This window comes from Cynocephalus volans, chromosome 1, assembly GCF_027409185.1.
Source record: "Cynocephalus volans isolate mCynVol1 chromosome 1, mCynVol1.pri, whole genome shotgun sequence".
Lineage (NCBI taxonomy): Eukaryota > Metazoa > Chordata > Mammalia > Dermoptera > Cynocephalidae > Cynocephalus > Cynocephalus volans.
In genome coordinates, this window is record NC_084460.1 from 67635483 (window position 1) to 67656979 (window position 21497).

Genomic DNA, 21497 nt, shown 5'->3' on the forward strand with positions numbered 1-21497 from the left:
ACAAAATATTCAATAAATGATAATCAGATAATTGTGTGACTATCTAAGAGGAGAACATACTAACGTAGGATCACACTTACATTAAACAAATTCACTATAGAATATAAAACGAATATTTAAATGTACATATGATGCTATAGAATATAAAACTAATATTCAAATGTATAAATGAAACTATAAAATATAAAATCAATACTTAAATGTATAAATGAAACCACTTAAACTCCATAAAAATAGATCAATTTTAACAGGAAAGGGACTTTTCTTGTCCGAAATTCACAAAAACTGATATATCGATTCATATACTACAAACGATATTTGCTATGCATATGACTGACAAGCAGCTAATAAATTATTGTACAAAGAACTCTCAATAAAATTGAATAAGACAAAGAAATGAAAAAATCATGAGAACAAGAACACTTTTTTTTTTTCAAAGAACTAAAAATGGTCAATAAATTAAGGGGAAAAATGTATTCTCCCGAGTAGTAACAAAACAAATGAAAATCAGAACATTGAGTTTTATTTTGTGTGTCACATGTGCAAGGATTAAAAAGATTGATGATTATAATGGTTTTCCATGGGACATAATAAATTAGTACTTGCATAGGGGCTTAAAACAGCACCCATTTACTCTCTCACAGGATCTGCTGTTCGGGTGTCAGGTGCAGCAGCTTAACAGCGCAGGTCTCACACTTGAGGTGGCAGCAGGATGTCTTCTAATCTGGTGGTTCTTGGAAGAATTCGCTCCCAAGTCCACCCACGAGGCCCATTGGGCTGGCACAGTAAGGACAATGAGAGGTAGTCAGAGGGCAGAAGGGACAGAGATTGGTGGGGAGTGCCGACAGGATATGGTTACTGGGAGAACCCAGAGAGTTGGAAGATCCAGTGGCTGAGGTGTTGTGAGACAGAAAAAGGAAGAGGAGTGGATATTTTTGTCATAATGAAGTATCACAAATTCGGTGGCTTAAACAACAGAAATCAATTCTCTCTCAGTTCTGGAAGCAAAAAGTCTAAGATCAATGTTGGTTTCTTCTGAGGCCTTTCTCCTTGGTTTGCAGATGCCTGCGCCTTTTCCCTGTGTCTCTTTTCACATCCTCTTTCCTGTGTGCATTTCCTGTGCCCTAATCCCCCCTTTCCATGAGCATGACAGCCACAGTGCATTAGGATTCACCCTAATGACCGCACTTTAACTTGATGACCTCTATAAAGACACTGTCTCCAAATAAGATCACATTCTGAGGTACTGGGGGTGCAGGAGCCAACTTATCTTTTTTGAAGGGGATATAATTTAACTCGTAACACCACGTGGCAGGGAGAACCTCCTGAATTTCAGTTTCTCATGTCACACAATTACTGGCTGCGTGGGCTACATTATGCTCAGAGATGCTCTGATTGCTGGAGGATATTCCTGTAACGCTATTACTATTTTTGAAAGTTGAAGACACCACCACCTAAGGCCTCATTTCAAGCTGTGTTTCTTCCCAACAACATGCGTATGTCTGAAATCTCATTAAGGAAAGCAGTTGGTGAGAAGGTGGAGCCATGTTCATTTATCCATAAATTCATATGGATGACAATTATGGCCCAGGCATTGTGTAAAATGCTGTGGATTCAAAGATAAGACAAAATTTCTGCACAGGGAAATTTTAGCACATGTTCACTAGACACCTGCACCAAGTGCACTTGGGATGCTTGTAAAACTGCAGATTCCAGACTCCACATGACCTGTTGAATAAGAATTTCGGGGGACTAGGAGTTAAAAATTCACTTTGTAAACAAGTACTCCATCTAAAAGTTGAGAACCACTGGTCAAGGAGAAGTACTCGACAGCGACACAAGGACAAAACGATGTGACAAACACAGAGACGTATGCACAAAAGTGTGCTATGGGCATCTAAGTCCCCCTGGAGATGGAGGACAGATTGTCTCAGGGAGCTGATGATTAGAAATGAGACAACGGGGCACAATTCCATGTGCTGACAACGCGCATTCAAGGCAGAGAAACAGCATGCGGCAGAGAAACGGCTGCCTGTGTCAAGGCGGTCTGCACGGTTGTAAGCTTCCCTGCACCTGCATTGCAGCCACACAGTGAATCACGAGTCCTCCCTGAGATGGCCTTTGTGAGATGCACCGTCCTGGCTGCACATCCGACAATTTTCCAGCACTTAGCAAACACTGTCTCTGAACCGTTTACTTCTCTTCCACGTTTTCTCTATTTCTACTTCAAAAATTTGAGAAATCCAGCTGCCTCAGTCACCTGCAGCAACCTGCATGGGCTTGCCAGTCCATTTTTCCCCCAGAGCAGCTCTTCTTTCTGCCAGGGACTGACATTTTCAAGCTGTCAATTTCACAGGGATAGGCAGCCGCTGTGCCTCTTTAATGAAAGACCATAACCTATCCTGCAGTGTCAGCCAGTACCTTTAACTGCACACAGGGCATTATACTATCTCTACACCTCTTTGCCTTTTATTGATTGAGGAAACATCATTTTCAAAGTTCCGCATGCTGGAGTGGAAAGTTCTGTGCTGACGCCCTTCCCTTCCCCTTTCCCATGTGCCTCCCTCTCCTTATGTTTCAGAAGTAGAAGAAAAACACATGGTCCTTTCGCCTGCTTTTTGAACTACTTTGAGTACTCAATGTCAGGTTTATTTCTCAGTGTTAAGTACCTAAAACGACATCACAGGGATTTTCTTTAATGCAAGACATACGGCCATTCTTATCCGTAGGACTCTAGATTCTCTTATAAAAAATTATTACTTTGCATATTTTATACAGTTCTTTGCCCAGGAAGGTCAAGGTCTTCGTATCACTACGGCTATTATACAAAATTATCCTTTAATGCACATATAAGCTCACTACAGTACTGCCTTTATCATTAACCACTTTTCAGACATAGAATACATGAAGCTTTGTGATATACAGTGTGTGCCAAGCACGGGTGGATAAAAATGCATTATTTAATTTAATGAGTAAACATAGTGGATTTTAGCACATACTAGAGGAAAATTATACCTCTTCAGTAAAATGTCTGAGATATAATTTGCAAACTATAGAAGATAATTGATATTGGCTGAGTTGTACTCTGTGTTATGGTCTGATCCTGGCATATTATTTTAGATCAGGAGTTGGCAGACTTTGGCCCACGGGTCAAAACTATCCTACAGCTTGTTTTTGCACAGCTTGAAAGCAAAAAATAGTTTTTACATTTTAGAACAATTGTGAAAATTTTAAAAACAAAAAATAGGTGACAGAGACTACATATGATCCACAAAGCCTAAAACAGAGTTTGCTGATACCTGATATCAGTTATCATGAGAAATAAGAGAAAACAGTTACCAGCTTAGTTACTTAAATATGTTTGCCTTGAACTAGACATTTGGCAGTGCTCTGTTTGAAGCAAGTCAACAGGTACTTACTGAAAACACTGTCGATGCAAATATGTTTGTATGCTATGAGAGTTTCTTTTTTACTGGGTGCCTATTCTTACCTGGTGCTATTGTGAAGGTTTCATGCCAGTGTTCCCATTTAATTCTTCAAACAAAACAGCCAGGGGAGTATTCTTATCCCCTTTCACAGATGAAGAAATAAAGCCTCAGTGAAATTCTCTATCCAGAATCACTCAGTCAATAAACGTTGGGGATGGAAGGGGATCCATCGCTAAATTACAGAACTCCGAGACTATGCAATCTCCAAGAACCAACCATTCAATTCAAAGTGTAAAGTAGGTTTTAACAAGGCAAATGAGTTAAACTTCATTTTAAAATATGTTTAAAGGGATATGGCAAGTTTGGGCTATATGGACTATGTGGATTCATATCCAGATAATTTAAAATATGCTGGTATAATGCTTATATCCTATCTTTATACATACACATACGTACACCCACATACATCATAGCATGTGCTGTGAGATTGCAAAATTCTAGAAATATTTATTTAAATTTATATTTCTGATTAAATCTAATTTTTTTGAAATATTCCAGTATTATTATGACTGAGAAAGATTTATAATTTCATAGAAGCAAATAAATATGCATATAAAAAAATCGAGACAAGAGTCATAATTGGCTATGCTCCTTATATTCATAAGTAAAAGATTTGAACTTTTACAAAGTACCTCAATGAATTCATTTATTCCAGAACCCCAAATGTAACTTCCTAACTTTTACGATGATGTTGTTTTACAATTAAAAATAAATAAATAAATAAATAACAGTTTTCTTGTGAAGGATGCCTCTCTGAGGGTAGATGTAATGTTTAGGGGAGGCACACATGGTAAAATGTAAATAACTTAGATTTTAGAATCTGAAAGACTTGGGTTCAAATCCCTGCTCAGAGTATTAGTCATTGTGTTTCTTTGGTTAATGTCATTTTTCAGCACTGGCATCTATAAGGATTAAAGAGATACTTAGGCAGACCCACAGAAATCATCCTTCTCATCTGCCTGTCTCTTTTGCTTCAGTAAATATTTTTTACAATACTATGTATAAGCAGAGTATATGTATCTATGTCTACCTATCTTAAGGTTCTGATGTTTAAGAACAGAAGCCTAATCATGTGACTTTTGAGAGAGATCATTTTTTTCTAGTCTTTATTGCCTGTGAAATGGTAACAAAGCATAAATAAACAACAGATAAAGGCAACTCCAAACAAAAGCTATGGCTTATAAAAGGCTCAGAGAATCATACCTTAAAAATAAATAGCTCCTTGGGAATTGCTCCCTCTTTAACATGGTAAACTTGAAAGTGGTGCACTGTGATGCTCCAGTTTAACTGGATCTTTGAGATAATACAGAAAATTTCATTTCTAACCCAGGCTTCTCTTCAAGATGAATAAGATTAGCGTATTGATAATGAAAACAGCTGCCTAACAGAGTTTCTTGCTTTCATGCAGGAAATGAAGCCTGAAGAACAGAAGATATGCATGGCTTTATCAAGGAGGATGAAAACCAATATAGATTTTTTGAGAGAAATAATTTAAAAGGTCAACCAAAGGGAGAAAAACAACCTGGAGTTCTCCTGAAACCAATAAAATACATCTTGCCTACTACATCTTTTCACTCACAGATGAAAAGTTGTGAAACTCTATTTGCTTCATCCAGAGACCGATTACAAGACACCAGGGTATCTTGGAAAAAGCACTGGTGGGAGCTGTAACCTGGGATCTGCCACTTTGAACCACAGAATCTGGGTGAGTCTGGAGTAGGAGTCTCACCAATCCTCTTCCACTCCTAATCATGCTAGCATCACCATAACATTTAAAGGTTTATTCTACATTATTCCTGTGATCCTCCTGGTAATTCTGAGGGCTAGATATCAAAGTCCCCATTTTACATGGCAGGAAACAGGTTTAGGGAGACTGAGACTCCCTGACCATGAGGGGACTATTTTGAGGGACCTGGCCCTCACAAAGTATCCTCTGACTCCAAATTCTGTATTTTTTTTTTCACAAAATTCTGTGCTTCTACAATGCCACTGGCAAAGAAGTGAAAACAGAAGAGAACTAAATGGATTCGGGCACAAGATAAATAATCGTTAAATGGAAAAAAATCACTCTCAAATATATGTTCTCCTGTATATCTTAAAAAAATAGATAAATCAATGACTTTCTAATTCAAAATATTTAGTAAATGGCTACAAGTGACAGGGTGTTTTGCTCAGTGTCTAAGGGGCACAGTAGTGCAGACACAGTTTATACAATCAGTAGTTAGGGTCCTGAAAGGAAACGACCTCAATACTCCAGGTTTTGATCTTGCTCACTTATTAAAAGTCAAGTGTTAGTACACGGTGAGAGGTATGGATCTAGTTTCATTCTCCTGCATATGGATATACAGTTATCCCAGCACCATTTGCTGAAGAGGCAGTCCCTTCCCCAGTGAATAGGCTTGGTGCCTTTGTCAAAGATCAGATGGCAGTAAGTGTGTGGGTTGATTTCTGGATTCTCTATTCTATGCCATTGGTCAGTGTGTCTGTTTTTATGCCAGTACCATACTGTTTTGGTTATTATAGCTTTGTAGTATAGCTTAAAGTCAGGTAGTGTTATGCCTCCAGCTTTATTTTTTTTGCTCAGCATTGCTTTGGCTATGCGTGGTCTTTTATTGCTAAAATCAACTCAAAATGGATTAAGGATTTAAATATACACCCTGAAACAATAAAACTTCTTAAAGAAAACATAGGAGAAACACTTCAGGAAATAGGACTGGACACAAACTTCATGAACATGACCCCAAAAGCATGGGCAACCAAAGGAAAAATAAACAAATGGGATTATATCAAACTAAAAAGCTTCTGCACAGCAAAAGAAACAATTAACAGAGTTAAAAGACAACCAACAGAGTGGGAGAAAATATTTGCAAAATATACATCTGACAAAGGATTAATATCCAGAATATACAAGGAACTCAAACAACTTTACAAGAAGAAAACAAGCAACCCAATTAAAAAATGGGCAAAAGACCTAAGCAGGCATTTCTCTAAGGAAGATATACAAATGGCCAACAGACATATGAAAAAATGCTCAACATCACTCAGCATCCGGGCAATGCAAATCAAAACCACACTGAGATACCACCTAACCCCAGTTAGGATGGCTAAAATCCAAAAGACTCTGAACGATAAATACTGGCGAGGTTGCAGAGAAAAACGAACTCTCATACATTGTTGGTGGGACTGCAAAATGGTGCAGCCTCTATGGAAAATGGTATGGAGGTTCCTCAAACAATTGCAGATAGATCTGCCATACGACCCAGCTATCCCACTGTTGGGAATATACCCAGAGGAATGGAAATCATCAAGTCAAAGGTATACCTGTTCCCCAATGTTCATCGCAGCACTCTTTACAATAGCCAAGAGTTGGAACCAGCCCAAATGTCCATCATCAGATGAGTGGATACGGAAAATGTGGTACATCTACACAATGGAATACTACTCAGCTATAAAAACGAATGAAATACTGCCATTTGCAACAACATGGATGGACCGTGAGAGAATTATATTAAGTGAAACAAGTCAGGCACAGAAAGAGAAATACCACATGTTCTCACTTATTGGTGGGAGCTAAAAATTAATATATAAATTCACACACACACACACACACACACACACACACACAAAACCGGGGGGGGGAGAAGATATAACAAGCACAATTACTTGAAGTTGATAAGACAAGCAAAGAGAAAGGACACTGTTGGGCGGGAGGGGGGCAGGGAGAAGGGAGGGAGGTTTGGGTGATGGGGAGCAATAATCAGCCACAATGTATATCGACAAAATAAAATTTTTTTTTTAAAAAAAAAAAAGAAGGCAAGTGTTGCATTTTAGAAAACATTTCAAAATATTTCTCTAGACAACTTTTTAGAAGAGAAAAACTAATGTCCTAATGCAGTTAGAAAATGTATAAACTGTATTTATTCTTATATATTTATTCTTATATAAGAATAAATGGATTGCTACTCATATCATTAAGGAAAAATTGTAAAATGAACTCCAGGATAATTTAAATATTAAATCTATCAAGACAGAGTTTAAGTTTCCAGTGCCACAAAGAGATATTTGTCTTTTATTTATTTAATTATTATTATTTTATTTATTTATTTTTTTAAATTTTCAAGTCCCCTATTTTCAAATGAAGATAATTAGAATAACTACAATGACCTACAACTTTGGCGAAAGTTTTAAAATATTTCATCATTTGTATCAGTAATTAAATTCCGTACTATCTCAAACGCCTTCTATATGATTGAATGTAGGATTTATAGCTGCTTTTGACCATGTATGATTTGCTGTCAAAGAGTCTCAGATATTATTTATATTGTGGTAGAGCTGTGGTTTGAAATGTATTGAAGCAGCTACTATTTTTTAAATTATTTCAATTTAATTCATTTGCTTGATCCTTATGGAATTTACAAAATCAAATATCTCATGAAAAACAAGTAGTGATGCATCCAGTACCTTAAACTCATTTGAAATTGCCTCCTCACGTGCTCGCTTCGGCAGCACATATACGAAATTGCCTCCTCACTGATAACTTTCTGAGCACCAGACTCTCTGTTGAGAATAGCTTTCCCGCAAGTACGTGGAGCACAGCATGGGAAAAGCAATCTCACTAAACCTACTTTTCTCACTGGTCCACATGCGGTAAGTGGTAGCAAATTCTCCCCTCAATCAAAACAAGAAACAGTACGTCATCCAAGATTTCTCTCTCCCTTACATTTTACATACCATCACAAGGGTCTGTTGACTCTATTTCCTAAATATTTTCAGTATGTATTTCCTTGCAAAACCTATTTTCACTGTATTTATCGAGGTTGTCCTATCACTGAAACACACATCTATAGTCTCTAAATGCCACTGTATTCCAATCATCCACCATGCCACTAAAAGATCTGTCTTTCTAAAATGCAGAAATCGAATCTCTGTTGCTCTCTCACAAATTCACATCAGACACAGGACAGAAAGCGAAAGCCAGGTGAACTTGCAGTTGAAGTCTTCCACCACCTGCTCCCACCCACTTTGCCATCTTATCTTCCATCACTGCATTGCCTTCAAATTCCAGCTCAAATGTTCCATTATGGGAAAAACCTCCTGGCCCTCCTGCACTCCTTCTATTCAATGCCTATCTACTCATGCTTACTATCATATTAAACTGTAGTTACTGGTTTGTAAGTCTTTCTCCCACAAGACTATCAGAGACTTGAGGCATGGGAATGTGTCTTACTCATCTTGGTACCTGCAGTGCCTAACTGAGAGGTAAGTCTGAACTGAAGTGAAAACAGACATATTTTCCTTAATACTTGAATTGATTTTAGAACTACTACTACAACCCTAATCAACAAACATGGACACACAATTAATATCACTTCACCCATATAAGAAGGTATATAAAAACAAATACGTCTAGAAATGGTACAAAATATGACCTTTCCATAAACATGGCCCCTGAAGCTACTTTAATTTTTTGGATAGTGTGTTTCACGTGTATAGGTTTCAAGGTAAAAACTTGTACCTTTATGCCTATAAACGTGCTGCCTGGCAATTCTCATCTCCTAGTTTTATATCTAACATAAACGTGAAATCTGTGGGAAAAATAAAATCATGAAGGACTTCTGTGCTGATTTGAGTGGGCCTAGTGTGATACTTGATCCATCTAGCTGATGGTGCCAATTATTTTTCTTATATAGAGCTCCAAGCATTTTAAAGAAAGAGGTCACCGAATCTTTGATTTCAAAGCATACGATTATGAATTGCCAGCAATTTGGATCTCTATATATTAACTCTCTGTGGGCAAAAATACTACTTAAAAAACAAACAAACAAAAAAAGACTGAGCAAGCATATCTTAAACTATCTGAAAACTGAAAAAGAAAACTTCTCTAAATGCGATATATCTCCCTTGTAAATTAAAATTATAAATCAAGATACCAACAACCAAACAGGAAACAGGATTATCTTAATATTTGCCTTTTCAACACTGAAGGAAAAGAGCAACACTTCCATGATAGTGTCAATGTCTTCTTATTTTTAATCTGTTTTCAAATTTAGCCTAAAAAGGCTTTTTGAATTTATAATTTTTGAAAAATTTTCTCTGTTCCTATTTTTTTAAGGCAGTCACCTGGAAAGGGTTCTATTTGCACATCAAGAAGGATGCTGTTCAATTAATTATATGTAGCCTAATGTATACATATATATTCTAGCTCACGGTATCTATGATGGCAGTTACCATAATTTATCATTCTTTTTTTGTGACTAGATGATGAGTCCTTTGGGAAGAAACAAGTCTCTTTCATTCTGTTGCTTCACAAGCTAGCACACACAGCCCCTCAAAACATCTATGAACTGATAGGAGAATTCTTCTAGTTTAACACATGGGACACTATAGATGAGCAGCAGAAGGAAAGCAGTTAAAAATCGACAAAGCCTCTTCCTAAACCACAACACAAGAGGCCAAGGGCTTTCTACAAGTTAGGTAAACATATTACATAAAACTGTAGCATTCTATAACCAACAAAAGGAAAGTGAAACTAATACTAAACAAATCAAATCTCCCTTTTTTACAAACAAAAACAATTACACATTTGCAATATATGTTATATCACCTTATTCTGCTTAAAACTTTAATAATCCAATGTTAATGGACTTTGCCTATCCAGGTAATTATGTTTACTATGTGTTTTAAAGGTTTGATTTTATTTTAAAAATGATAAAAATGCTTATTTAATTGTACTGTATAATTTAAATGATCAAAAAATCTTATTTTCTACTACTTTTTCTGCTTTATTTTAAAAATTACAGCTTCACACATGATAAAAATATTTTGATATTATTATAATTAAAATACTATTTTACACAAATTGTAAATGTCTAAGAGAGGACTGAAATAACTCTTCCACAATAAAAGAATTGAAGAGCCTAAAATGTAGATTATTTGCAGAATTGGTATCTGTAAGATTTTGTTTTAAGAAAAATTTATTTGGCCAGGAAACAATTTGACTTATACGCCAAACAGACAGGCAGGAAAACTGTATTCTAGACCAACATTTTATGATTACTAACATCAGTTAACTTTTATGTGCTTCAGTTTTAAATATATAAAAATAAGTAAGTTGAACTAGATTATTTTTAAGGTCTCTCCAGATTTTAAAGGACAAAGTTTTTCTAGAAAGAACAAGATCATACTGACTCTCTGGTTATCAGAACCGTTAACAGAACGTGTAAAAATTGTGGGTCTGTTTTAGGAAAATGATACTTCTAAAAGATTTTACAATTTGAGAGCAAAATCACATAGGTCATTTATTTCCAAGAAGAAATCTGAAGAAGGATACTCTAATGTTCCTTCCAGAACATGCTATGTGGTTCTAATATCCCACATCCATAAAGCCATTGCTTCTGGATGATGTTCAATGAAAAGTAGAGATACACTGATCATGTTCACTAAAATTCCTCAGCCCAAACTGCAAAGATTTCAGAAGGATCTGGTTTTCGGTTCATCATTTCTATTTCTGAGTCCTTTAACTCAGTCTTAAATAGTTCTTGAGGAGGGAACAGAGGTAGGTCAGACTTCTCAACAAACCACACACTTGACAACCTTTTATTTCTTCTCAACCATTCATTGAAAGAGCAGGCCATGTCTCCACCTTGTCAACAATTTTCAGAATTCTTGTATCAGAAAGACAGAGGAACGTGCCTCAATATCACCTCCCAGGTGTTCCTGTCATCACATGAAGGTCAATTTTCAGTACGTTTTTGTGCTTCTACCTTGAGAGCCATTCCATTTAGGCTCCATTTTGACTCAGCCTCTGAAGGACATGATTTCAGGAACTCCTGCCAGTCCTTCTCTGATCCCTTTTCTTTTTCTTTTTTTTTTACTGACCGGTAAGGGGATCACAACCCTCAGCATGGTGTCATCCGCACCACGCTCAGCCAGTGAGCGCACTGGCCATTTCTATATAGGATCTGAACCCACAGCCTTGGTGCTACCAGCACCGCACTCTCCTGAGTGAGCCATGGGGCCGGCCCCTCTGATCCCTTTTCTGTGTCCAGGTTGCTCTTTGGGTCATTACCTTGTCACTGGTATTCTGTTCCCTATGCCAACGGGGCACAGCCCATGGGTGCTCTTGAGCTGAAGGCAGGCCCTCTTCAAACAAACGGAGAGTCATAGAACATTTAAAGCAAACAAAAAATATTTCTTTTTCTAAAGGAAAAAATAGTCTTCTTTTAAAGAAAAAGAAATTACCATGCCTAAAGAGACAAGATTCTTGGATCTATTTTCAAGTTTATTTTGCATTAAAGAATTATTATTAGAGGTAAACCATAAATAATACAAGCTAAGTTTCTGATCAACTTCTTATGGTTAAAGGCACATACAATAACTGTGATAAATATCTATTATTGTCTCATAGAGCAATACCAGAAAATTTAATATCTAATAAAAAGTAAGAAAGGAAGCCAAAATGAGTTTCCCCTATAAATCATAATTAGCTTTCAAAGACTAATATATTTCATTATGAATATAAACCTTGATAAGACAAAACTATGAAAATTTTATGACTTCAAAGCCTTCAACTAAAATTAAAATGCCTTATTTGAAAACTTGGTTTTTGTGTATCTGATAGGTAAAATGCAAAAAATAAATAAATAAATAAAAAGACATGAAGTATTGAAATAAACTCTGATAAGCTCTAGATTTAAATGGCCAAAAGAAAATCAAATAGAGAGCTTATGGCTAAAAGAATGAGATTTTAAACTAAAATAAGAAAAATGAGTTTTTCAGTAATGGATTTTTTAAATTAATACCACCGTCAAGAAAAATTAATATCTTAATCGGATGACACATTTTTTACTTCATGATGAAGTACAAGTAAGTATTAGAATAACTCTACCCAGAATGTAGTGAATGTTCAACCTTCTCTGAATTTAGGCCATGGAGCTAAATCAAGCCCAGTGTCAATGTCAGAAAGGTGGGCATGGTCAGTGGACAGCTTAATCTCTACTGCGATAAACCAACATTCAACTTTCCCTTACCTTTGATCTCTAGTCACTGCTTCACTCATTTTCAGAGTGTGAATAAAATAAGAACAACAAATGGAAATCAAGGTTGGGGATGAAAAGCACATCCTTACCCTGGCAGAGTGGTGGGAGGGCGTCCCACTGGTACATGCCTACTGGGTTCCGTCTACACGTTGCGTTGCTGTGGCCAATCATGCGGTATCCAGGCTTGCAGAAGTAATGCACTTTACTTCCCGCTGCTCCTGCTGTCCTGTTTAAAACACCACCGTTCTTCAGGGTGTGGGTCAGGCTGCAGTAAGGTGCTATGGGCAAACATGTACACAAAATAAGTACATAAACAACTCATGCTGTTTTCATTGGTGAGAGTGATAGAATCAAAATATCTCTATTTTTTAAATAGTAAGACAGGAGCATCAATGTGTAAACTTGTGATAAAAAGCATCCCCCAAATCTAGAGTCTCTTATTCTGAGGTGAAGATTCCCTGCAGCTGTTAATCAATGTGAAGGCAGAATCTTCACTACCATCCTGTAAGGATATACATGGAAAGATCACATTGAAATCCCCCACCCACCTTTCTAAGGCCGGTTACCCACTTAAGTAAGCTCATTAATCTCCAGAATAAGAAATGACAGGGTACTGCTCAAGGCACCATATTTGAAACAAAAGTATTCTCACCATTAAAAAAAAGTATCATTAAAATGGAGAAAATAGAAGATACAATATTTCACAGTCAAGGACATTAACTTTTTCCTTTGTTGTCTGTTAAATTGGCCTTGTGAACTATACAATGACGTAAACATTAAACTTTATTAAACTTCTTTTTTAACATATACGTTTTGAATAAAATCTTTAAAGAATATGTATTATTTCGGGTCAATAAAAATCTTACAATAGCTTTAATCATCTCTTTTGTAAGAAGATTCTTAAAAATTAGAGATAGGCATTTGCTAAAATAACAGTCTTGCCCACACAGAATGTAACATTTTGATGACTAAAAGGCTCCCCTTCTTATTTACACATTTATACAAAGAAACATATTTTATTCTTACAAGGCCAGTTCATTACAGCATAAAATCCTATGAACTCACTTCAATTGAACTGAAACAATAAAACAAAGAAAGAGAAAGTTGCTGTGTACTAGAAACTCTTGGTTTCTTTTGAGAGAAGAGGTTTTAAATGTTCCACTTCCCTGTGGGGCTTTCATATACCCAGCACACATGTGCAGGTCTGAATGCTTAATATTGCACCTCTCCTTAGAAATAAATTCAGAAGAAACTTTCTGAAGGTTTCCTATCATAGCATTGCCCAGAAGCAATGTCTATGTCTGGCCTCAGTTGTCAACCATGTTCCTATGAGAAGCAGCTCAGAGGCTATTCTCAGCAGGATGAACCTCTGAAGTACCATTTCACTTTTTTAATGAGCTGATTCTTATTAAGTGAAAATCCACTAACTGCTATAAAAATCTCTTGATTCACTGTTCCATTAACCATGCCATTGTTCTACCTCCAGTTGTGCTAGACTAAATTCTTGTAAGTTTTGAATGAACCAAATACTCAGTTTAAAAAAAGTATGAGCACGATAAGGCACCCTGACTACTAACTGCCTAGAATCATTGTGCTAGTACAAAAATAAGAATGAAAAATAGTGACTGCAATAGACTATAGACCCTTTCCCAAAGTTAGAGATAAGATAAAGAAGGTCAGAAACACCCAGAAAGGAGAAGGGAGTCCGTGATATTCTGCGGTGTCACCTGTGGTTTATGATATAGCTCAATCTGTTAACGGATATAATCTGCAGGATGATGGTCTAATTCTATGCTTTCTGATCTTTTGCTATGTTTCTTCTGTCTCTGGGCTATCAAGGTACCTCTTCTTTCCTATCACCTAAAATAAGACAGGGAGGTGGCTTGCAGGAGAAAACATGGCACTGAAGAGTAATGCAGAAGATTAGAACGCATGGGCCCTGCCTGCTCCATTCCTGGCTATAGTGAGAAGAATCAAGAAGACCAATACCCAACCCTTAATCTCTGCTGGCAGAGGCTTTGAAAAGTGGGACGTAGAACAGACACAATCAAGTAGGCATCCAGAGTGGGAGAAGACTGGGAGAGTTATATATCCCGGATTTTCTGGATGTATGCAGCCTAGTATGTATTTTTGACTCTCTCAATCCTGTAGCTGGCATATGCTTCATTTAGTATGACAGGGACATTTTTAGCTCAGCATCCACACAACACAATTTACTGAATTGTCTGGAACCACCATTACAGAGGCACTTGCTTTGTCTTCCCTTGATTTCCAATTATGGTGATAAATTATGTTGCTCTTATATCTAAACAATCAATAGTTCATGTGTGTAAGGTAAACAAAGGTTGGGATGCAAGATGTGGCCATGTGGCCATGTTATGAGCTAGACCTTCCTTCTCACATCTTGATATTTCAGGGACACTTTCATTTAACTACTGCTAAAAAATTTCTGGTGTTGAATTCCTAGCCGAGATTGCTGAACACTGAATTTTAAGTGAAAATCTGTTCATACACACACACATACACACATACATATACAAGGGTACTTCACAAAGTTTGTGAAAAGATTCATATTATCTTTTAATTCTATTTTTTCCATATACTTTTTGAAGTACACATATATATCACAGATTTTACATATATCCATATATAACACATATGAATATATCATATATATTCACTGATGAAACAAAATTTTATTTTCTTCCCCAACAGTTTAACAGAGAGGATCTTGTTGCACATTGAATGAAAATATCCTTTGAAAGGCACAGAGGTCCTTGTTTTCAGATTTCAAGGTTTAATCATATCACCAAGCTACTAAGTAATTTGTGGCAGATAAAACAAGACAAATTATGTTTGCCATAATTTTTCCTCCGCTGACCAGTTTTGCACATTGGAAATAAATATAAATAATTTCAAAAGTCTGATTATTGATTTATTTTTTGAAACAAAGAATTTGATGAGCACAAACCCAATCATCACTCTAATGCTCTTCGGAACAAACGCCTGGCTGCATTTTACTAAACTTTCCGGAGGAAGAATGCCTGAACTCATGCCCGCTGTCCTCACATCAAATGCTTTTCCAAACCTTGATGCTTTTTACCATTTTATGATGTCTATCAACCAGAGAGAGCTACAACTTTAGTCTTAAATCTACCGGAGCTTTTTCCTGCTCTTCCCTCAGGAAGTTCCTCATCCCTGAAGATGTAAAACACTAACATAAAAATAAATAACCCTCTGGTAAGATGCACTGTCCACTTAAAGTATGCAATGGACATTTCTCTTACGAGAAAAGATCACAAATGTCATCATGGATATTATAGAGTGAGATACTGAGAAAGTTAGATTTTTTGCTTGGTAATTTAAAATGTCCTCATAAATTAAAATAGTCCACCTACTGCTTTTGTAGGGCAGTAAAAACAGTGATGTGGATCAGATCATGCTGACAATTGTACACAGGAGTTAATATATCATAACAAATATATTGACTTATTTAATTAATTTGTTAATTAACTAATTAATGTAAATAACTACTGGCAAAGAATGATTAAATTATATGATAGAAAAAGGACAAACTAATTTAAATTTGAATAAGAAAATATATTAAACATATATTTATTATGTACATGTTTATATGTGCATATATATGCATATATGGTATGTATGCATATATAAAGATAGAGACACACAGATAGATAGACAAAAAGACATACTCTTAATAGTAATAGAATATTATCATGTACAATTAATAGAAATATAATTATCTCTTCCTGTTTGTTTCCTTAATCTTTAAACTTATTTTAAAGTTAATTTTGATTACATTATTTTGGGGGAATGTCTTTGCTATCTATGTTATATAATTCAATGGTTTATAATCTTAACAACAAATATTTTTAAAAATTAATCATCAAATTTCTTAATGTGATTTACAGATATCTCTCAGAGTATTTCTCATCATACTATTTCTTTCACAGGTAATTATTAATCTTTGGAAATTAGGTTTATATTTTAGATATCTATTTAATATTGTTTTATTTTATGAGGATCACTTGTATTTAATACACTTTCATATTAATCTAAATGTCATTTACTAACCTGTATAACGAATCTTGAATCCTTTTTTACTGGTTGCATGATCAGTAGACCAGCGGAGATAAAGCTGATTACTCTTGCTTGTAAAATTGGATTGTTCAGTGTGGTTTCCACTTAAGACTACTAACAGAGGACTTTGCCCAGAAGAACCTATATGAAAGAGAAAAACAAAGTTCACATATGAGTTAGCATCAAAAAATACATACTATTTTTAGCTTTTGATAAGTTGGAATCTACATGTACAATATACAGCTATTTATTATCAAAGAGAACAAATAATTTCAAATGACTAAAGCAACAAATAGATTCCCTGATAAATATAAAACAATAACCTATAAAAATAATTTCAGATGTATATGCCATTAATAACATCATAATTAAATCAAATGAATGTCTATAAAACAGCAGTAATTGAAAAAAAAGTAATTTTTAGTATTTACAATTTTGTACTTATATAGGGAAATAGAAACTTTCATGCAATACTAGTGGAAGTATAAATTAGTACAATCACTTTGGAAAGAAATTTGGTAATATCCAGTTAAACCGTGCTATAAACTCTAGCACATGTGCACAGGCACTATCTGTATACAAAAAAAAAAAAGTATTCCAGTATTTTTTTCTCATAGTAATTTTTGGATCCAAGCTAGTACTTTGGAGATTTACAAAAGAATTGAAAATGCCAGGAAAAGGAGTTAGAGTCATATGGCATTTAAATTAATGAACTAGATATACGAATATTAGCATAGATAATTTTTTTTTTCTTTGACCAGTAAGTGGATCGCAACCCTTGGCATGGTGTGGTCTGCACCACGCTCAGCCAGTGAGCGCACCGGCCATCCCTCTATAGGATCCAAACCCGCAGCAGCCTCAGCGCTACCAGCTCCGCACTTTCCCGAGCGAGCCACGGGGCTGGCCCAGCATAGGTAATTTTTAAAACAGCACAACTAAATTATCTTAACATAACTTAAAATAGATAACTAAAATATCTATTTGCAGATAAATATACAATTATAGCATTTGTGTAAAAATTCAAAAGTATGCAATATATAAAATGTGTGTATGTAGCTAGCTAGCTAAATGATGGATAGATAATGAATTCTTCAGAATGCTAATCCTTTCAGGAGAGGTGCAAGGGGAATTGGATATGGTGGGGCTTCAAACTTTATCTGTATGGCTTGCTTCTTTATTGCAAAAGGGCTGAAAGTGAATTTGACAAAATCCTAAAATTCATCTCTCTCTATATATTTTTGTTTTTTCACCTTTCTTTATATTTGAAATTTTTCAAGAAATTAAGACAAAAATTAATATTAAGTATATAGTTAATAAAAGCAAATGCAGTATATATTCAACTAGCCTCACACTCATCCCCATAACTCAATGTTATTTATTGAGAGAAATTGCCTTCTTGATGTACAAGTTTCACTGATACCTCCAGGGTCTCCTCGACAACACTACACTGTTAGTGAACTCAACGCTATCTCATAGTCTTAAAAGATTTCATGGCTTTTCTACCTTTTACAATTCACTCCCAGGAAACACATTAAAGAATGGGAGAATGTGCCTGTCATTGCTGTTCATAATACAAATTTTATTAAGTTAAGTCACATCTATCTTTGAGTTACACTTAGAATTTTATTGAGAAAACACAACTTCATTCTTTGTGTGACTTTCAGTCAGAGAATTTCTAATGATTTTTCCAAATAAAACTGTTATGAACTGGACTGTGTATCTCCTAAATTTACATGTTGAAGTCCTAATCCCCAGAACTTCAGAATGTAACGGTATTTGGAGATGGGGCCTTTCAAAAGATAATTAAGGTTAAATAAATTCATCACCTAATCCAATATGACTGGTGCCCTTATAAGGAGGGGATTAGAACACAGACGTACACAGCAGGTAGGCCATGTAAAGACCAGCAAGAGAGCTGACATCTACAAGCCAAGAACAGAGGTCTCAGGATAGACCAACCCTACTGACATCTTGATCTTGGACTTTCAGTCTCCAGAGCTGCGAGGAAATAAATTTTTGTTTAAGCCGTTTTGTGGCACTCTGTTATGACAGCCCTAGTAAACAAATAAATTTTTAAAAACCCACAAAAAACCTAGCATATTAAATAACAGTGATCAAGGCAATGTTGAGTTTGGCCAGAGTGAAGGAGAATCCAAAGAAATAATAATTCCTACTGTGCAAGATTGTCATGGGTAAATTTCCTGGAAGATACTTTGCAAAAGGATGACTATGTTTTATAATTGACAAAGACAGAAGTATATTTTTGTGTTGGTTTGCTTGTTATTTAAAGAGACAATGATATACATTGAAATAAACACTGAAGCACACTGAAATATATACTGAAATAAAATGCCCTGGGGAAATTAATTAACCTGAATTTATGATAATTTTAAAATGTCATTTTTAATGACAGACTTCAAGAGTAAGGTTTCAGTTATTCTTAATCCAACATCTAATCCCTCATTATTTTCCATCTGTTCTCTTGGCCTAAAATGTAACACATTTCTAGAAGGACCATTCTTTGAAAGCAGACATCCCACTTGTGCGGAAAAGTAGCAAGACCTCAAAGAAGAGCAGCATCGCTATTGCCAAGATGGAAACTCACGAGCAGATTATCACGAACATCACGATCTTTATTTTGACAGTCATCTCAACTGAGTTCTACAATACTTAAAATCCTATTTTTAAAAATTGTGAAATATCAACTACTGGAGCCATAAAGAGTAATATACTACTGGGTTAATAAAGTTTAAAATCAATACATTCAACATGTTTTTTGGTCAACTCATGAACTACAATAAAGCCCCTGTTTTACAATTAAAAAAAAAAAAAGTGAGAGATGAATGAGACATTGACTGCAACAAAAATGACACTGCTTAAAAAATTTATTCATATAAAACTCTGACCTTTCATTTTATAAAAAAAAAAATCTTTGAGACCAGAACAGCCCTAATCATATATCTCTGATAATTTTGACAGTAACTGTTATGATACTATCGCTATTATCTGTGTTGCTTGTTGTTTATAATGGCCATGATCTGTTCATATTTTGTGAGATCAAATTATAAGCCACTAATGTATAAATTATTGATCAGGATTTTGCTCCAAAATTAAGAGATGTAGAAATGATGCCAGCTATATTTCAATTCAAGTAATGTGAACCAAAGAAAATACATCAATTTAAAATAATTATTTAAATATATTTAATTATGTATGGCATCTAAAGGAATATATATGTATATACATACACAAACATGCACATAGATATACAGCCTGTGAGGCTGGCTGCTCTCATTTTAAAATTTTTTTATGATGCCTAATAGGCCTCAGGATATAGTTTACCTGACTTCCTCATCAACTTAAGAAGCTCCATTTGTACAGCTGGCTAATGAATTACTTTTCCCCATTCTTTTTTTTTTAACTTCTCCCCATTCCAAAGACTAAGGAAAAATGCTTCAATAATGCATGTCTGTTTTAACACAATTAAAAAAATGCTCTAAAAATAAAAATATTATTCTTCAGTTCTCTGTTTCAATGTTTAAAAATGTGAATTTAATTTCCACATTTAAGAGTAGTTCATCCTTTGAAATACATAAATTAAATAATGTGGTGTCAATCTATATGAGGAATTTGACTGTTAAAATTCACCAAGTCAGTAAAATGCACACAAACACACATAGAATCAATCTGAGTAATTTTTTTCACCAATTGATTGTTATTTATGAGAACTTGACAAATCTGTCAAAACATATGAAAACCCTGTTATTATGTACAGCTGTAATTGTATCCTGATCAAATTTTCTGGGCCATGATGATGCTTTTATACAAAGAAAAATATTAACATCAGTTCCACTTCAAATTGACAATTCAACCACATATTACTGTTAATCATAGCACTGTTATGCTAAAATGCTCATTAGAATTGCATTAAAAAGTCAATGTTGAAAACAGGGTTAGCATGTGTTTAGTTAACTGCACTTCACTATTTTTTTAAAAAATGTACATTAAAGCTTTCTGGAGCATTTACCATCTAGAAATCTCGGTGAGTTATTATTTTTACATATTTCCTGTAAAGTAATTACTTAGATTAATTAAAATACCACTGGGCCTCTTAAATTTCTTAAAAGATCTTGTGAATCAGTATAATATTTAAGAGATAAAAGAAGGGCTTTTTGAGATCATCTACTCTCAACCTTCACATTAAAGAACTATGAATGGTTAAAGAAAAGTCAATACATTTTCAGATTGTATCATTAAGTTTTCTGATTGTCTGAAAAGTTGCATCATGAACAATAATAAGTACGGTGACGTTTCACAGACTACTTCACCTCTGAGAATACACAAGTCCCACAGTAGTTCATTTTTCTTTGTTTTGGAAGATGTAATTTAACTCGACATATCTAAGTGCTTGTGTCTCTAAAACCACATAATGATATTTTTACTAATGATGTAGAAGCCACTGATATATAAAGACTAAAGAAACTTACCATCAAATACTTCCAGGGCATCAAATTGCTTTTCACTTTGAAATGTGTCCACAAAGATGGTAATGTTATAGTTTGGATCCACTTTAATACTCCAAGAGCATGTCTGGGAGTTAAAATAGTTGCCTGGATATCCTGGACTGAGGATTACTCCAGATGCTTCTGTCCGGACTTCATTTGCTGGACATTGTGCTGCAGAGAGAAGCACCAGCAAAGATTTGCATTAACAAAGTGAATCCAACTTCAGTAGGATAGTTTCTATTCTTGTATGTACAAGCCAATGAAAAGAAAGGGCAATCTGATGGAGTGCTGACCAAATTTAATACAGGATACAAACATGGCAGAAGAGCAACACTTAATAATAATGAGTAATTATCATTCACTTA

General features: G+C 35.1%; 1 protein-coding gene across 1 annotated transcript in view; it reads right to left on the reverse strand.

Annotated features, from left to right (window-relative positions):
- The window catches only part of CSMD1 (CUB and Sushi multiple domains 1), a 1614989-nt gene that overhangs the window by 124664 nt on the left and 1468828 nt on the right, over positions 1 to 21497 (reverse strand). Inside the window, exons 47-49 of the mRNA XM_063099815.1 lie at positions 21115 to 21303; positions 16622 to 16768; positions 12616 to 12804 (exon numbers count right to left, since the gene is read on the reverse strand). Of these exons, the coding sequence (XP_062955885.1) occupies positions 12616 to 12804; positions 16622 to 16768; positions 21115 to 21303 (525 nt within the window). The remainder of the gene's footprint in view (positions 1 to 12615; positions 12805 to 16621; positions 16769 to 21114; positions 21304 to 21497) is intronic.